General features: G+C 38.4%; 2 protein-coding genes across 2 annotated transcripts in view; one reads left to right on the top strand and one right to left on the bottom strand.

Moving 5' to 3' along the window:
• LOC113528520 (uncharacterized) overlaps window positions 1-20,682 on the top strand; it is a 150,235-nt gene that overhangs the window by 85,145 nt on the left and 44,408 nt on the right. The gene's annotated exons all lie outside the window — the stretch shown is intronic.
• The window catches only part of slc2a9l2 (solute carrier family 2 member 9, like 2), a 100,722-nt gene that overhangs the window by 67,790 nt on the left and 12,250 nt on the right, over window positions 1-20,682 (bottom strand). The window contains 3 exon segments of the mRNA XM_053239366.1: window positions 10,180-10,340; window positions 11,674-11,772; window positions 18,936-19,003. Coding sequence (XP_053095341.1) covers window positions 10,180-10,340; window positions 11,674-11,772; window positions 18,936-18,986 — 311 coding nt within the window. The 5' untranslated portion in view covers window positions 18,987-19,003.

Here is a 20,682-nt window from a genome sequence, read left to right on the forward strand (position 1 = left end):
CAACATTATCATTCCAGCCATATACAATTATGCTGTAGAATTTTTTTTTCTACTGCATAATTGTATATGGCTGGAATGATAATATTGTACTTGACTTGAGTAAGGGTGCATTCATCTCTGTGGATAATGATACACACACACACAATGAGTTGGTATGTAATGGTGCTAACTGAGACCTTGTGCAAAGGATTGATTTCTTACAGGTAGATCTAAACATCCATCACACAGAGATGTGTGTATGTATGTGTGTGTGTCTGTGTGCGCATGTGTGTGTATTGATTTCTGTAGGGTGAATTAGACGCTGCTTTTGGTCTGCTTTCTAAGGCCAACAGCTACATGAACAGTCCATTAAGAATGATTCTGCTCTCGTTCATGCCTCATTCCCTCTCTCTCTCTCTCTCTCTCTCTCTCTGTTTTTATCTCTCTCTATGTTCTCTTGGCTTCTCTTTTTTTTGTTCATTTTGTATCTTTCTCCCTTCATATACATTTATAAAGACCCACACCCAAACATGTTTGCTTATGTTTTCTTTGCTACAGATATACATTTGTTATTTGCCTGTGTGTGTGTGTGTGTGCTTTCTCAATCCCATCAATGTCAAGCAACAGAAAAATTGAAAGTCTGACAATGGCTAACAAATGGAGAATCGATTGAAGCGAAGCCGCTGTGTGGAGTTTCTCTCCTAATCAAATAACAATGCGGAAAAAAACACAGAGAGACATGAAACACAACCGCATAGGCCAGGATGAAAACTTTAGATCAGAGAGTAATTCTATGTTTGTCAGTTATTTTCATTGACTTTTGTATTTCTGTAGCTCAGTAATCAAAGGAAATCCTTTGACTCCTTTCATTTATCGTGGTGGATCCGATGCCTGTCCCAGGAACACTGGGAGCGAGGTGGGAATACACCCTGGATGAGACAACAATTCATTACAGGGCACCATGCACACACATTCACAATATGGGGTGATTTAGAGTTGTGATCCGATCACCCAGGATGCGCGTTAATGCCAGGTGTGAATGGGTCCTAGGTGAAGCTCCACACAGATGTTTCAAGCTCATGAATGAAGCAGGGATCCTGGAGCTGTGAGGCATCAATGCTACCTTCTTCATGGGGACCAATTAAATGTCCCAAAAGTATGTGGACACCTAATTATTACAATCATATCTGCTTGCTAAACATCCAGTTCCAAAGCTGGGCCCCCTTTGCTGCTGTAACAGCCTCCACTCTTCTGGGAAGGCTTTACGCTATATTTTGGAATGTAGCTGTGGGGATTTGTGCACATTCAGCCGCAAGAGTATTACTGAAGTCTGGTATTGAGGTCAGTCAAAAAGGCCTGGTGTGCAGTCGGTGTTTCAATTCGTCCCAAAGGTGTTCATTGGGTTGAGGTCAGGGCTCTGTGCAGGCCACCCGAGTTCTTCCAATCCAACCTTGGCAAACTATGTCTTTCTGGACCTCTATTTGTGCACAGGGGCACTGTCATGCTGGAACACGTCTGGGCCTCTTGGTTCCACTGAAGGGAATTTGTAATGCTATAGCATACAAAGGCATTCTAGACAATTGTGTGCTTCCAAATTTGTGGCAACAGTTTGGCGAAGACCCACATATTGGTGTTATGGGCAGGTGTCCAAATACTTTTGGCCAGATAGTATAAATTTTATCCATTATGCGCAGGTCCTTTTTTTAATCTTCTCCCAATTTTGTAATTTGCCAATTCCTGGCTTTCCCCATCACATGACAGCTACTAATCATGAAGCATGACAGCTAGCACATGTTTCCTCTCAGACACATAAAGCTCACAGTCTGAGGAAGACGATATCTGCCTTCTTCCACATACCTGAGCTCACAGACGCCCGCAATTAGCTAGTGTCATTGTGACTGACAGGGGAGAGAGTATGCCATCTTTCCCACCCAGAGAGCCAATTTTGCTCTCTTAGACCCCTAGACATGGATGGCTATGGCGAAATCAGGATTTTCACTCACAATCTTGCGATATTCATAATACTAATTTGTAAAATAAATGAATAAAACAAAAGAGGAGATTGTGAGTTTCTCTCACAAACCCATTTGTAAATCACGACCCCTACTTGAGGAACTCCTGCCTTAGTTACATTTAACATGTTAAACTGTATATAACTGTATTATAACTAAATGTGTAGCCTGGGTTAGATCTGAATTTTGTCATTATATTAAGGTTGAATGTTGAATATTGAGCAAATTGAGCCAAATGAGTTTAATGAGTTTAGTTCAGGAGAATCGATTGAAGCGAAGCCGCTGTGTGAGTTTCTCTCCTAATCAACTGTGTGGAAAAAACACAGAGAAACATGAAACACAGCCATAAAGGCCAGGGATGAAAACTTTGGATCAGAGAGTAATTCTATGTCCATGACTTCTTCACTTTGTGCACAGGGGCATTGTCATACTAGAACAGGTTTGGGACTCTTAGTTCCAGTGAATGGAAATTGTTATGCTATAGCATACGAAGGCATTCTAGACAATTGTGTGCTTTCAACTTTGTGGCAACAGTTTGGGGAAGACCCTCATATGGGTGTGATGGTCGGGTATCTACATACTTTTGGCCATATATCTTTTTTTCCATTATGGGCAGGTCCTTTTTTTAATCTTCTCCCAATATTGTAATTTGCCAATTCCCAGCTTTCCCCATCACACGATATATCTCCCGATGATAGAGTAAACGCTTTTCTGTTGCGCCAATCAGGAGCCTCATTAATTTTTTACATGAATATTGAATTCTTGGTCAATTCTTGGAATTGCTTTTTTGGCTTCAAGTTTATGCTGTACTTCTGCAAACATTTTAGGGCTTTGAAAATGTTTTAGCCCTTCCCAAACCCCATGAACACATGAACTCAAATGGACATTATACATTTTCTGCTACTCCAAGCCATTTTGGCATTTTGGTTTGTCCTTTTTATAAATCATCACACTTCCAAAAACCCATATTCAATAAATGTTTCAGTTAGTTTTTCCTGTTTGTTTTCAGTTTTTATTTCATTTGTCTCATTTTTATTACCGAACACCTATGCTATTGCACCGTGTACACTGTTTAACAATTTAAATGTGGCTTGTTTGACTGTGACTCCCAGTAACATTTCAAAACGGTAGCACACAAACACTGTGTTCATAGTTAACATGAAATTCATTTAACATAATATTAATTTGTAAAATAAAAAAAACAAAAGAGGAGATTTACACAAACCTATTTGTAAATCATGACCCCTACTTTGGGACTTTAGTTACATTTAACATGTTAAACTGTATACAGCGGTGCTATAACTAAATGTGTAGTCTGGGTTCGATCCGAATTTTGTGTTTATGTTAAGGCTGAATGTTGAATATTGAGTTAATTGAGTGTAACGAGTTTAGTTCAGGTTATTTTGGGCCTGTGTGTAGACTGGGCTTGAATCAGGACCAGACCACAGATTGCTGACTTATTTGTCACAGAGCAGTGGTCATTAGTGGTGTAAAAGGATCATGATGGAGGAGGAGGATGTGTAGCTCTATGCCTAGGTCCAATTTTAAACTCCACAGGGACTTTAAATTAGCTGCACTATCTATTGAGGAGGTAATCTGAATTTGTACAGATGGTGCCTTAATATATCCAGACACACACACACACACACACACACAGTCCCCTACAGTAAATTCCCCCTCTCTGTATCATAAAGATTTAGAGAGCTCCATGGTCTCTAAAAATTGATTTGTGTGCGTGTGTGTGAGTTGTTGCATGTTTTCAGATACGTTTTTGCATCTTATAGACATAGTCAGGGAAAAATGAAAGTACATTCTCCTTCAATTCTATGTTGTTATTCATCAGGGCCTAAATAACAATTGTGTGGTCCTCACCAACTTCTACAAACAAACAAATAACCTCAGCTGACAAAAAAAAAAACAGCTTTCAATATATATTCCTTTTCTCCAAAAAAAAAGTAAAACAACATTCAGAAATCAAGTGGGGAAAATATAAGCACACCCTTCCTACTTCCACAATCATTAAGAGACTAATTAGCAGCCAGGTGTTACTAATGAAATGCACAAGATTAGTTAATCCTCAAGAAGTGTGACTACCTTTATAAAAGCAGAACTTTTGGCAGATTGGTGTTCTGGAGCACTCAGGTGTGTGTCTACATTATACCAAGAAGCAAGGACATCAGCCATGACCTCAAGAAAGCAACTCATGCTGCTCATCAATCTGGGAAGGGTTATAAGGCCATCTCCAAACAATTTGAAATTCACCATTCTACAGTCAGAAGAATTGTTTACGAAAGGAGAGCCTTCAAGACAGTTGCCAATCTTCCCAGAAGTGGATGTTCCAGCAAATTCAGTCCAAGGTCAGAGCATTTAATGCACAGAGATATAAAGATAAACCCAAGAGCTACATCATGTGATCCACAGGCCTCTGTAAGCACATTAAATATTTATGTTCATGACAGTACAATCAGAAAAAGCCTGAACAAGTATGGCTTTCACGGAAGGGTGGCTCGGAAAAAGCCCCTTCTCTCCAAAAGAATATGGAGCATGCCTTAGGTTTTCAAAATTGCATCTGAACGAACTAAAAAAGTGCTGGAACAATATCTTTTGGACTGATGAGACCAAGGTGGAGATGTTTGGTCATCGTGCACAGTGCCATGTTTGGCGAAAACCAAGCACATCGTTTCACCACAAACACAAATACCAACTGTCAAGCATGGTAGTAGAGGGGTGGATGATGATCTGGGCTTGTTTTGCAGCCACAGAACCTGGGAAACTTGGAGTCATTGAGACGAGGCTAAAGAAGAAAGAGATGCTGTGGTGGGATATTAAGAGACCATGTGAGAGACTGATAAACTCCTACAGAAAACATTTACATGTTGGCTCTATATGTTAATAAATTATAGAGTATACTTATTTTTTTTCCCCATCTGGTTTCTGTTGGTTTAGTTTTTGGGAAAAAATGACTACATACTGAAATCTGTTGTGTTTTTTTGTTGTCACCTGAGGTTATTTGTTTGTTTGTAGAAGTTGGTGAGGACCACACAACTGTTATTTATGCCCTGATAAATAAAAACAAGGAATTGAAGGAGGGTGTACTTTCTATACTGTATATACAGACAGCTATATACAGTATAGAGGGTGTGTGTGTGTGTGTGTGTGTGTGTGTGTGTGTGCATGTGTTGTCACTGCAGTCTTATTTCCCCATCTAACAGATCAATAGATTGATAAATAGACAGATAAATATAAAGTGAAAGCCTGGTTCACAGCACAAGTCACATTTATATCGCTAAAGAGATGAATGCAGCGTGAAATATTGTGGTGTGTGTGTGTGTGTGTGTGTGTGTATACAGGACAGCATCCATTAGTAGGATGGATCATCAGGGACTCTACACTAAAAATAACCTCCTACACTTCAGCTCCTTCACTGCTAAGTGAGACAGACAAAGTTATTGGGTGGGTTGGGGAGGAAGTGAGACAGACAGAGAGAGAGAGAGAGAGAGAGAGAGAGAGAGACAGACAGAGAAATATGTAGCAACATCATCTTAATGGTCCGTCAGCTGAGACTAGGTGTCACATCATGACTTAAACCTGCACAACAACACTATCGATGAAACTCTTTCTGATTTAATTATCATGGCATTCTGTCACACTGGCTGTATGATAGTAGGAGCACAATTTTTTATTTATTTATTTATTTTTTGCCATAAAGCTTCATGTTGAGACTAGGTATGTGCATTGAGACCTCACTGGGATCCTGCAGAATGAAACAGTAAAACGTCCTGAGGTTTTTATTTTGACATGGAGCTTGAAAAGTGGCGAGTATGAAGGTTGTGGGAAGGGATGCTCGGTTTCAGCAAAATTCCCACCTCAACTACAGTACTGTGCAAAAGTCTTAGGCACGTGCAAAGAAATGCTGTAGAACCTTCAGAAATAATGAAACTAAATGTTTCTACATTAAAAAAATACTATAAAGAGCAGTAAACTAAAAAATGAAACAAAGTCAATATTTGGTGTGACGATCCTTCGCTTTTTTTTAAAAAAATAGTAGTCTTATGTAGAATTAGTGCAGTTTTATAAGGAAATGAGCTGTAAGTGTTACTGAGCATCTTGCAGAAGCAGCCACAGTTCTTCTGGAGACTTTGACTGTCGCACTTGCTTCTTATTTTTGCAGCGAAACCCAGCAGCCTTCATTATGTTTTTTTGGCTGAAAAGTGTCTCTTATGTAATCTGCTGCTTTCTTTACTGCAAAGATTTTTCTATAACATTTAATTTTGTGCTGGAAAACTAATATTTGGAACTCTACAATGTTTTTGTACTGAATCAATAATGTAGAAGTCATAAAATAAAAATCTATAACAAAGTTTGTACTAAAAAAAAATAGGGTGCCTAAGACTTTTGCACAGTACTGTACATCTCAAAATAAGGACAAGACTTGAAACCAGCCAAAAGGATCACATATTATATAAGGGAGACACATTTTTCTTCTATTTCTCTGTCTTTGTGTGGGAAACAAGTTAACAGTGGTGTGCACGTATTTCTAATTTATTTATAGAGCCGCTGCTCCATATAGCCCACTGAGACTACGCTGAACACGTGGCAGCAGATCTCGAAAAATCTTCCTTGGAAAATCTTCAGGGCATTATAATGAAATGCAGCTTAAAGTGCTACAGTTCAGCACTACAAGTGTATCAGAGCTTCATAGTAGGTACTGAAGGCATGTCCTAAGAACCTTTCTGGAATGTAACAAACCCGAAAACTAAAGTAAATCTGATCCAATATTATAAGATGCCTATTGTTGTCAAATATAAACAATAGGTACTTGATTTGGGTAAAACATTATTGTTTGGAATGATAGTTCCATAGCTTACTCAGTCACATTAGATAGTAGATAGAAAGCTTGCCAGAAAGTTCCATAGAGCTTCTGGTTCAGGAATTGATTTACGTTCCATTGTATAATATGTAAATGAAAAATTACTTCTTTTTCCCCCCAGAAGCCCTATTCTTTGTCAGTGTTTTCAAGTATTTCCTTCCACTCTAGACCACAACCACTTGTAGTTTAAATCAAAATATGAAATATAAAAACTATCTGAAGCACTAAACAAATACAGATACAGATAGTGGCATTGTGTTACACCTCTACTCATGCATCCTGTGGCAAGTTATGGCAAGTGATATGCATCCATGGAGAGGGGTTATTATAACAACGATAACCGTGTGTGTGTCTGGCTCAGCTTTGTAATCGTTTGTGTTTTAAATGAGTTTTAAATTATTCCCGTCTCAGCAAAATGTCATCTAAATGTGATTATTAAGACAAGAAGAGTCACTCAGCATTTCATATATGCCCGATATTCAGGAACAAGGACACTCTGGTTTTGAAAATAACATAAAATGCACACATCTGTATGTGCATCTGTAAAAAAAAAAAAATATATATATATATGTATATGTATGTATGTATATATATATATATACATATATATATATATATATATATATATATATACACACACACACACACAGTATACTGCCTTTACTTATCTTCTAATGTTACCAAGATTAAAGGTTATTGTTTTTGGAGTTACACAAGTATAGAATTTATCAAATGTGTGTGTGTGTGTGTATATATATATATATATATATATATATATATATATATATATATATATATATATATATATATATATACAGTATACTGCCTTTACTTGTCTTCTAATGTTACCAAGAGTAAAGGTTATTGTTTTTGGAGTTACACAAGTATAGAATTTATCAAAATTTATCAATTTTGTTGTTGTATTTGATTGCTGAATTTCTGGAGTATATTAAATATGTACTGAGGTCAATTTGTGTCTTGTCATCCAACCTTACAATTAATTTTTTGATTCAAAAAATTTTTTGATTAACAGATTCAAATCTGTAACATGAACTGTGTTTTCTTATGGAAACGCTTTAAAGGAGTGCATCGTGACTGCTACACACATGTGCAGAATGCTCACACAGATTCCGATAGAGAAAGTAATCAGAAACGAAGGTGTACATGGTTTCTATTTAATGGATTATTGAAAGTACCCACCTTGTTCAACTGGATAGAAATTTCATTTGGATTGGCGTCAGTATTCTAATTCAGATGTTGGCATTTTTTATTTTGATTTTGCCATTAGTTGTCATGAGAAGTACAATATCTTTTAACATTGTACATATAAATATAAATGAAAAGTACGTATTCATAAGCATAAACGAATGTTTAAAAAAACGAGCTTGATAGGGAAAAAAAAATCACCACAAATGATCAATATTAGTACTTTGAGGCAAAGCCATTGACTGCAGTTACAGCTTCGAGAGGTCTGTGGTAAGAAGTGATTAGCTTTTTGCAGCTTTTGGTTCAATTTTGGCTCATTCCTCTTGGCAAATCGTCTTCAATTCCCCAAGGTTACGAGGGTTTCTCTGATGGACTCACAATTTCTAAATCCTCCATAATTGTTCAATGGGATTCAAGTCAGGAGATTAGTTTGGGGTGGTTGTCTTGTTGAAACATCCATCTTCTCCCCAGATTAAGTTAACCAATGAGAATAAACTCTCCTCCAATATGTCCTGGTACATCGCTGCATTCATGTTTCCTTCAATGATGTGTAACACCCCAGTACAGTTTGCAAGGAAGCAGCCCCCATTTCATGATGCTACCACCACCATATTTCACTTTCTCCAAACATAATAAGCTCAATTACTGTCAAAGAGTTTTATTTCTGTTTCGTCTGACCAGAATATATTGTTCCAAGAGTTCTGATTTGTCTTTTAGATGCACAACTCTGCGCTTCGTTTTTAGCAGAGGATTTTTGCATGAAGTATAGGAACAGAGATGATTGCAGTACAGTTTGTTGCTTATTGTTCTCCGTGTAACTGTTGTTCCTGCTGCTTTCAGCTCGTCCTGCAACTCTTTTCAAGTGACTGCTGGCTTCTCTTTTATCTTCCTTATGATTAATCTGAGAGTGTTTTGTGCAATCTTGTGTGGTGCACCTGCCCAGGGACAATCAGTTGTGGTTCCATGAACTTTCCATCTGTATATTATTAAACCAATTGTCCTGACAGGGATGTTTAAGGTCTTTGCTATGGCAATGTAGCTTTTTCCATTTGTGTGTTGTTTAATAATATTCTCCCTGAGAACTATAGAAAGCTCCTTTACCTTCACCATAATTGCTACTTGTTCGTACATCTTCGCAGCCAATGGCACTCGAACATTTTTTTGCAGCATTTATATCTGGAACTTGACTTTCATGAACCTTTACATACATATTATATATGTGTGTATAAATTTGAAGTGGATATATCCACTGGAAGTATGTATAACAAAACAGAAAAACAAAAGTGTCTGAATACTTATTTCCCCTCACTGTATCGGCACAGCCCTATCCTGCCTCAGTTACTGTATTATAGTGATCATCTGTACGTCTGCTCTCATTAATGTTTATCATTACAGGAAATGTTCAACTGTAACGTCAATACCAACTGTGCTTCCCGTTGTTTGTTGATGCTGTAATATAGCCATTTCAATAAAGCTATACAGAGAAATAGACAGAGAATGACAGAAAGAGGGTAATAGTGGTAATTATGGACATTTAGGCCAATGCACCTCAGTCCAAACCACCTACTGGCATCTCTTTGGGAGGATGGAGAAAACCAAACCCAGATGAAACCGAGTGTGTGTGTGTGTGTGTGTGTGTGTGGGTCGGGATGAAAAAAATAAACTTTTTGGTGACCAAACAAATAGCCAGACAATGTCAAAACTGACCTATTCCTATCATTATGGGGACCTTGATCCACCAAAGAAAAAAATACACTGCAATAAATTTTTAATTATGAGTAATAAAGAGTGATAGAGTTTAAATTTTTGTCCTGTTAGAGATACATTTTGAACTATGGGCATGGACAAAACACATATTATGGGCCTATAACAGAGACAAAGCTTTTTTGTGATGTGTAATATGGACAGCTATTCAAATAAAGCGATAGGAGAAGGAGTGAGAGAGAGAGAGAGAAAGAGACAAATGGCAAGAGACTGAAATAGGAACAGACAGAAAAAAAAAGAGAGTAAGAGAAAGACACAAAGATAAAGTGATAATGACATATAGGCAGCTAAAGGAGTATATCAGAGACCTGCACAATCTGTGTGTGTGTGTGTGTGTGTGTGTGTTACCTGCCCAGTACTTTAATAAGGAAGGGGACAGTGAGCGCTCCCATCAGGCCTCCAATCGCAAATATGGACACAGTGATAGACCAGAGCAAAGTGAGCGTGTCCACCATTGCCGGCTCACCGTAGCGTGTCATCCATGTCAAGTTATAGAACGCCTTTATATCCTACACACACACACACACACACACACCAGTGAATAATAAATAATCAACTGTGTGGTGGCTCGAGAAAACATTAATACTTAGCGTAGTAACAGTGTCATTTTAGTCACATTAGTCTTTATAATTAACATGAGATCTTCGATTGCATTCAAGATTTATTTTGTAAAGAAATTCTGACTTTTAATTTAAACTTCCTTCATTGACATGTTGGACTATTTCCATGTCGGATAACAATTTCCCACAATACCATTTGATTACTTGCTGATAGTGGTGCCAGTGGGAATTCTCTATCTAAAGAGACTGACGCAGCAGTGCTTTAGTCCTTTAGTCTGTCCAGCTGTTTCACCTCCACATCTGTACACTCTGCTCAACTGCAGTCAGTGGCATTGCGCTCATCGTCCCGAGCCGAGTCTCTGCCTTAACTTAGTGCAGTTAACTCAGTGATTTCTCATTGATATGACATTAAACGTCACTGGAAAATGAGCAGGAAAATGGAATACCAAAAATACAGCACCAACAAGCAAATGAGCACATCACAAATGACCATATACGTGTATTTTATGCGTTTCAGGGTGGAGTTTTCCTTTAACAGCTATATGGTAGCTACCTAAATTGTTAGCCATGTTGCAGTAGCAGTGAGGTGCCTGTCTGCATCTATAGCACTTAGTTGCCTAGCAAAATTGTTCTCTTAAACTTTGGAATGGACAAATTCATGAATTCCATTAAAAAATTAACGATTTGATCATTAAATAAAAACAACATGTTAAAATATTATGTTCATCAACTGACAACCAAGTGATTTATAATTGCTCATCAACGTGTGATAGAGAGAAAGAGAGAGAGAGACTGTGTGTGAATCCCGACTGTGCAAGTCAGTGAAAAGCCAGGGAAGACCAGATGTGCTCAATTACGCACACACACACACACACACACACACACACACGCACAGGAAGAGGGCTCTGATGTCAATTCCATAGTAGGGGGTTGCAGATAATTAGGTGCTTTTATTAGATCTAAGAAACGTCAGCTTAAATGCCAAATATGATCATGTTTGTGTGTGTGTGTGTGTGTGTGTGTGTGTGTGAGTGAGTGTGTGTTGCATGTGTGTGTGGCTGTATATGGTTATGAGATATGACAACCAGTGTGTGTATGTGTATAAGGGAGGTGTAAAGACAGATAAGGAAAGAAAAAGATGAGGAAAATTAAACAGAACCATGTGGTAAAGGTGGGGGGACTGTCCTCAACAGGTGCATTATAGAAATGGATTTAAAGCGAAACAGAAACATAGATTAAAATTTTAAAAGAATTAGAACAGAGTTGGGGAGCGGTGACTAACCTTGGCAGGGGCGTTGACCACAGACAGGTTGTAGCCATACAGGAAGGAGGAGCCAAGAGCTCCAAAAAACGCTGCACCGAGTACACATCGCGTCAATCGCTACAAACAAACACACACGTACGCACACACAAAACAGTGAGTACTTTTACATTTCCACTGAAAATCCAGCAATCATACTATTCCTTTCATCAGGAATAGAAATCAGATTAAATACATTATCAGATTTAAAGACACATGGGTTTAAAAACCCTTCACTCGGACAAACTAGCGTTTTCTACGATATATATTAGAGTGTGTATGCGCTCTTCTTTGTTTTGATGATGATGTGATGGTGCAGGAGCACTGCAAACAACTTACCAGAATCGGAAAACAAACTGAAAGGATTAGGCGTGTGTGCGTTGTACTACAGCATCTACCTATCCATCAACTTGATCAACTCATGATACTCAACTAGCAAGGTTTTAGACGTCTTTACGCAGAAAAATCTCTGCATTTACCGCTGCATTTGTTAAACTGGCTCCTTACCCACCACGATCTTTGGAAGATAGCTTAGGCAAGTTAGGAAGTATATTCCCAAAGAAGTATATTATTGGCTTTGGAAGATTTACAAGGAGAAGATCTGAGCTCGCTGGGAAGTACTCCAGCATACAGCAGTGAGCAAAGATCTTTCTCAAATACAGAGGGAAGAGGTACAGACAAGACCTTCCAGGTGCTGGAGAAACTGATATGGATCATCATCATCATCATCATTTTTTTCCTTTCAGTGATGCGTATACACATACAGATCATTAGGTCACTAGCAATGATGCAACCATTCATCTGGCGTTCTGAGAAAACCCACTGGATGTTTTTGGGCTTGCAAACAACCAAAAAAAAAGAGAAAAAAAAGACGGAAAATTGGATTTCTCTGCCTGTAGCATATTCAAAGTTTTCTGTGAGAAGATGTATATTTAGCATTTTTAGCACGGACGTTTCCACAACATTAAACGTAACTATAAACGGATAAAAAGTATGACGTTATTTACTAAAAAGAAAATTGCTAGTGTTGGCAAATTGCTGTGGTATAACAGGAATAAAACGTAATATGTACAAACTACTGAATGTCTTTCAGTGAGTGTGTGAGTGTGTGTTTGCGTGTTTGTACGTGTGTGTGCACGTGCATCAAAGTCTCTATGCGTAATCCCTTCTCCAAATTCTTATTATGCCTACAAGACTGTATGTATACACTTCAGATACACTGAAATAACCTTTAAAATGATGTACATTTATGTTTGCATTTGTGGAACAAAGTATAATGAAGACATGGACCTCCAAGTTACACTGTGACTCATCTGACCTCTCACACACACTGAAAACACACTGACAGGAAATTGGAAAAGTTCTAATTTGAATCAGCGTCTTAGCAATAGATCCCAGATCAATTATTTCAAAAAAAAGTAAAAAGACTACAGAATCTCCTGTACACAATCTGTTTGTATCAGTGCATATTAATGAATATAAATCGGATTATTAACCATCACTTGTTATTGACGTGACGCCTGACTGAATCATTTCACGTCATTTCACCATCTCAAAACAAGATTTCAACTCCTCGCTTATCAGGAAGTAAGATAAACAGATTAGATTGGCTGTCTGGTGCGTCTGCAAAACACAAAACAAAAATAAAATGTCTGCCACTCTAGCATGAGAGATATCTGCTTTTCAGATCCCAACAGCAGTCCTTCTGTTAAAGAAAGAAAGAAAGAAAGAAAGAAAAAAAAGATTACAAAATGAAAAGAAAAATGGAAGAATGAATGAACAAAAAGAGCGACAGAAATGCAGAATGTAAAAAAGGAAAAGAACGAATAAGCAAAGAAAAAAGTAAGAAATGAACAAAAAACATAAAGACAGAAAGAAATACATAAAAAGAATAAGCAAACAAATGAATAAATAAACAAAGGAAGGATGCATAAACAGAAGAGATAAATAAAAAGAAAGAAATAAGATTAAAGGAAAAAAGAAATGTGGAAAGAAACAAAAAAAGAACAAGAATGTAATAAAAAAAAGAAAGAAACAAACAAACATACAAACAAAAACAAAAATATAGGAAGGAAGGAAAGACTAAGGCAAAAAAAGAATGTTATTCAAAAAAAGAAACAAGGGGGAAAAAATGAATAAATAAGCAAATGTAAAAGGAAGAAAGGAGAAATGAACAAAAATAAAGACAAAGAAATGCATAAAAAGAACAAAACCAAATAATAAATATAAATATGAATAAATAAGTATAGGAAGGATGCATTAAACAAAAGAAACAAACAAAAACAAACAAAAATAAATAACAAAATCGAAGAACGAACGAACGAAAGAAAATATAGGAAGGAACAGAATGTTATTAAAAACAATAAAAACAGAATGTTATATAAAAAAGAAATAGGGAAAAGAAAATAAACAAATAAAAAGGAAGAAACAAGAAATAAACAGAAAGAAAGAAAGATATAGGAAGGATGGAAAAGAATGTTATTAAAAACAGAATAAAAACAGAATGTTATTAAAAAAGAAATAGGGAAAAGAAAAGAAAACAAATAAAGAAGGAAGAAACAGGAAATAAGCAGAAAGAAAGAAAGCACAATCAGTTGTTATAAGAATACAAATGAACACCAGTATTATCCTCATTAGTAGCAGTAGTGGTGATGTGTATGTGGTATTATAATAAGACGTGATTTGTGAACAGAGTGTGGGAATCCCTGTGTGTTTATTTCAGTCTCTGAGCTCAGAGCGGGCTTTCACACACACACAAGTCACCGCTTCTTTCCAGGTTCTGGCGAAAAAAGACTTTCATCTGAGGAAGATGAAAAATGTGAGAAATGTGGGGCACAAAACATAATCTCTCCCTCTCTCTCTCACATACACACACACACACACACACACACACAGTTCCTGAAGAGATGTGTATATGTGTTTGTTATGCCTATTTATAGTGTGTTGTGCAGCTTAAATTTACCCTCATTGGCGCTTTTTAGGTCAGTCTTTCACGAATATCACTCTGTAGTTACACAGCTGCTAAGTAAACATTTTGAAATCAAACTTATAATGTATAATGGTGATGAATGCCAAACACCCACCGGGCACACCCACAGAATTTGTTGACGCCCACTAAACTCCATAAAAGTCAAAGCTCACAAAGCTAAAATGACAAGCAAAAGGTGAAAACAGACAGAGAGATAGAAGTAAAAGTTACTTTGATTCATGTCTATGCCACGTCTTATGTTTGTTTGTTTGTTTTTATACAAAGCTATGTGCATCAGCGACTCTCGGCCAGAAATCCCTCGCACCCTCCCCAACGCCAAATCAGAAAAGAGTATGTGTCCACAGGAAGCTATTGGTCTGTAGCGCACTAGGGAGTACACGACATGTCGCAGCTTGAGACAAACTAGATCGGTCACTTATCACTGGCTCTAATAAAGTGTTGCACAGAATTAAAAGAAGATATCTGATACCTGAGCGCATCCTCTTTTCAGACAGCATTCTTAATTGAATAACTAGCCTAATTTGTCTTAATTTATGGGTTTATTTTGACTTGCTTTCTTTATTTTTTCCTATTTAACATTTCTAAATGTTCCATTAATAATTCAATTAATATGAAACAAATGAGCATCTCATTAGCTTTCATTAAATTTGTTCTATTTGAACTAATCCGTATATAAAAGCGCAATAACTCTTCACAATTTATATAATTTGAAGCTAATCAAAAGAGGTTTACATTAGTTTACACACACACTCAGGAGCATAAGTAGGATAGGAATGTTTTTTTCTCCTGAAATATCAAATTTGTTGTGTAAATGCCCGTATGTACAATTTACAAATAAATCCGTTTGTATCAATCTTGGTAAATTAGGCCCAGTGTTGGGAAATTAGATTTTTTTTAATGCTGATTATCCTCTACACTTCTCCAGAGTCAGGTTCTGATCACAGCATGGCTTGATCCACTCGTACTAGCGCCACCCACACAACCATGTCAGCATCACTGCAGTGCTGAGAATGATCTTTGGTGGTCGGTTTATGGTATAAAAAGGGACGGACAAATTGTCAAGTTCAACAAATGAGCTACCCTTGGTCATTTCCAACTCTGCGATATGGTAAGCCTACTTGATAAAAAAGGCTAATGAGTGCAAACAAAAATGTTTTACAGTATTACTGCATGTGATACTAGTCCAATATAAGGATAGTAACTGATGAGCACCATTAATTTCTTTCAGTACATTTGATTTATAACACTATTCACTAATTTTACTAATCTTTTCCTTCTATCATTTCCATCTCTCTCTCATCCCCTTGTTGCTATAAGGACCAATTTTACCCCTCAGTCTTTTTGGATAAGAGATATCCACTACCAACTTATCACATCTTGATTTGGCAATTTTATTCCACTCTTCCTTGTAAAAACGCTCCAGATCTAGTAAACTGCGAGAGGATCTCCTGTGCACAGCCTTCTACAAGACATTACACAGCTTTTTGATAGGATTTAGATCGGGGCTCTCTGGGCCATTCCAAACTGTAGATCTTTTTCTTCTGAAGCCATTCCTTTCTTGACTTTGATTTGTCCTTTGGGTCATTATTGTGCTGGAAGGTGAAATTTTTCTTTGTTTTCAGCTGTCTAACAGAGGCCTGTAGGTTTTGTGCTAAAATACATATGGCATTTGGAGCCATCCATAATTCCCTCTCGCTTGACTAGAGCCCCAGTCCCAACTGAAGAGAAGCAGCACCATAGCATGATGCTGCCACCACCATGCTTCACCATGGGTCTGGTGATCTTTGTGGGATAAGTTGTCTTGTTTTTGCGCCAGACATATTTTTAGAATTATGAGCAAAATTATGCCCAAGAAGTTCTACCAGTTTGCCATATGGATAAGGGTGATTTAGGTGGGTTAGAATGTTTTTTTTATCTAGCCACCCTACCCCGTAGCCTAGACGTGTAAAGAACACGAGAGATTGTTGTCACATGCAGGGAGTGACCAGTACTCCCGAGATATTCCTGCAGCTCCTTTAATGTTGCAGTAGGTCTCTTGGCAGCCTCCCTGATAAGTTTTCTTCTCGTCCTTTTGTCAGTTTTGGAGGGGCATCCTGTTCTTAGTAATGTCACGGTGCTGCCCCATTTTCTTCACTTGATGACGGCCTTCAGAGTGTTCCATGGTACAGCTAATGTTTTGAACATTATTTTGCACTTTTTTCCCTAAAACATTTCTAATTTTTTTACACTAGAAATTTGTTGGTTGCTATATGACCTTAAAAATGGAATCTGACATGATTTACAAAAATAAATCACAAAAAAAATTATCACAAAAACCTGCTATTGTAATAGGGGTGTGTAGAATTTTTATATCCACTGTATATAGTGAAAACGTATGCTATGATACGCATTGTACATCAACATGGGCAACAAAATAAATACAACCATACCAGTTGTTCACTGTCTCCTGTAGGTTAAGGGTTTTGCAATTACAGCTGGTAGATCGTTACAAACAGAACCAGGTTAGCAAAATGGACTTGAAAGCAAACAAGATTTAGCAATGTGTGTTCTTCTTCCACTTCTTTTGGTATTTATTGTATTAGCACTCTCTTCATTCTATCTAATGCAGTGAAATATGGAGCAGTTTGCTTGTTTTTATATTCTGTTACACTATGATCATGTATAACCGTGCGAGTTACAAACTGAGGGAACAATCCTGTCTCTCACATTCATCCCTCTCTCTCCACACCTCTACCTCTCTACCCATTCTCTCTCGATATCTTTATCTCCCTCCATCCAACTCCAGCTCTCCCTTAAACCGATCTCCTCCTCTTCTCTCACCATCCTGTGCTTTCTCTATCTTCCTTTTTTCTCCTCTTTCTCTATGCTTGCCCCTTTCCTTTAATCCCTCATTCACTCCATCCCTATCTCTCTCTCTCTGTCCACATTCCTTCATTTCTCCATCCCCATTTCTCTATCTCTCCCTTTCGGTCATTCCTTCATTGTTCCCTCTCTCTACCCATCTCTGTCTCTATTCCTCCTGCTACACCTCTCCCATCCATCTCTTCCTCTATCCCTGGTTCCATGCTTCTGACTTGTCGCTCTCTTTCTCTCTCCTTCTCAACATCTATTCCTCTTTCCATCTCTCTCCCTTTTCTTTTTCCACCGTTTCTTCATGTCTTTCTCTCCAGCAAATCTTACACCCGACGTCTCTCCCTTTCTGACTAAGATTCTCCTCCTTTTCTCTTTCCATCCATCCATCCATCCATCTCTCTCCCTGTCTCTTTAGTTCCATCTCTCTACATCACATCACTCTATCAGTGATTATTCTCCTATAAAATTACACCCCGCCCTGTTTTATTTAAACTGTTATGAGCTTTACGAGTGCTACCAAATTAAGACAGAATCTCTCTGAATTAGCTGAAAGCTGTCCAACAGTTTATTTTTTCCAGATGCAGCTTGGTGAAAACATTTCAATCTTAGACAATCATGACGTTCCACCTCACTGCAAACATGCCGCCGTGCAATATTTTAGCCCAGTGTCACGGTAAATGTGAGAATGATTTGGTTCTGCGAAATGAATAGTATTTTTTTCTCCACGCCCGGTCAAATTGAGACGCTTCTTGCAACATTTCATACAGCGGCTAGCAAAGTGGCAAACAAGGTCAAAGACGAGTTTGATTAACTTTTTTAATTACAAATGTAAAGCGTAAAATTCTTCTATCCATAGGGAAATACAGTAGGCCTTCACATGGCTTAGCCAATGTGAAGTCATTTTGTCGCTCATCTGTATGCAATGGACCTACTGTGTGGCGGAAAGGAGACAGTTAACTTAGCGAGTGAACTCAATGCCTCACAGGGATGTTGTGAAATTAAATTAAATTTAAATGTGGATGTGATGGCATGCGCCAGATGTAAAGAGTTTAAAATGCCACACTGCACATCCACACAGACTGCAGTGGATAAAAGGTTTCATGTTTTTCTGGCATACATTTTGTGGCAAATATTCAAATATTATTCAAATAATGCCTTGACAAATCTGAATAGTTTAGCATTTTGCCCGAAAATTTCCATCCTTACTCCCTTCCTGACTTCCAGGTTTCAGATTTTTCTCTATTCCCTCTGCACCTCCCTCCCTCCCGTTCTCATGTCCCTCTTTTTCCCCCTAGGACACATAATTCTATCTGCAGTCAGGTAACAGAGGATAAAGGGTGATAAAAGAAAGAGGAGAAATCGGACCACGGTCTCAAACACACACACACACACACACACACACCTGTTTGGATGGAGCTGGCTCTTTTTCAGGGCTTCGTTGGACCTTTTCCATTTCAGAAGCTCAAAAGCCTGAAAGAGAGAAAATCCCCCAATTATACTCAAGGACATAAACACACACAAACACACACACACACACACACACACACAGATGATCTCCTGCAGAAACAGAGGAAACATAACACATGCCAATTCATCACACATCTCATTCCAGTATGTAAATATTAGTGTTCATTGTCATTACTGTCACTCACTCTGAGAAACAAGAGAGAAAGAGAGACAGACATTTAAAAAAGGAAGAGACAGGGTAACAGAGAGAGTGATAAAGAAGGAAAAAGAGAAAGAGGAACAGAGACAAAAGGAAAGAGTGAGAAAAAGACAGAAATTAGAGTCCGAGAGGAAGCAGTCAGTGTAAATGTGGACATGGGGAGATAAGAACTACTCAAATTTACTGATACGATGATAACCTGTAATAATAAACTCACCTCCATTTTATTTTCCTTTATCTTTTCCTTTTTTTTTTTTAAATCTCTCTCATATCAGTGAGACAGTGAGACAGGGGCCGATATGGCATTTATAATAATTAATATCGCACACACTCTCTCTCTGTTTAGAGGAGAGAGAGTGAGAGAGAGAGAGAGAGAGAGAGAAAGAGAAAGAGAAAGAGAGAGACAACGACTCCGAGAGAAATACAGAGAGACAGCATAAAAGAAAAAACACAAAATTGATGAGAAAGAGAGAGAGAGAGAGAGAGAGAGTGAGTGAGACAGGGGCTGATATGGCATTTATAAACATCAATATCACACACAGTTTTTCCTGCTTAGCACACACACACACACACACACACCCAGAGAAAGAGAGAGAGAGAGAGAGAGAGAGAGAGAGAGAGAGAGAGAGAGAGAGAGAGAAGGACTCAGAGAGACAGCATAAAAGAAAAAGAGAGCCACTGATACAACACTACTGCCACCTAGTGGACCTATATTTGTTGGTATTTTATAATAGTTGTTTATTCCAATGTTGTTTAAACCACAGATGCTTTTTAACAGAACAGTTGATTGTAGGATTATATAGTATGTCCGCAACTGTCACACAAGTTTATGGCTTAAGGGGTACCATCCCACCACATGCAAACTTCCCACTGTGCCACATCCCAACTTTCTATTGGTCCCCCAGCTCCTACCACATCCCAACTTCCCAATGCACTGTAGCAGGATGTACCCTACCCTACGTTCTGCTTCATCCCAACAGCCCCCTATGTCCCACCAAATCCCAACTTCCCAATGCACTGTAGGAGGATGTACCCCCTTCCACATCGTGCTTCATTCCAACAGCCCCCCATATCCCACCAAATCCCAACTTTCCATTGCACTGTAGCATGATGTACGCCCCCACACATCCTGCTGCATCCCAACAGCCCCCCATATCCCACCCCATCCCAACTTCCCAATGCACTGTAGCATGATGTATGCCCCCACACATCCTGCTGCATCCCAACAGCCCCCCATATCCCACCCCATCCCAACTTCCCATTGCACTGTAGCATGATGTACGCCCCCACACATCCTGCTGCATCCCAACAGCCCCCCACTTCCCACTACATCCCAACTTCCCATTGCACTGTAGCATGATGTACCCCCCCTCCACATCCTGCTGCATCCCAACAGCCCCCCATATCCCACCCCATCCCAACTTCCCATTGCACTGTAGCAGGATGTACCCCCCTCCACATCATGCTTCATTCGAACAGCCCC

Source organism: Pangasianodon hypophthalmus, chromosome 13, assembly GCF_027358585.1.
Source record: "Pangasianodon hypophthalmus isolate fPanHyp1 chromosome 13, fPanHyp1.pri, whole genome shotgun sequence".
NCBI lineage: Eukaryota > Metazoa > Chordata > Actinopteri > Siluriformes > Pangasiidae > Pangasianodon > Pangasianodon hypophthalmus.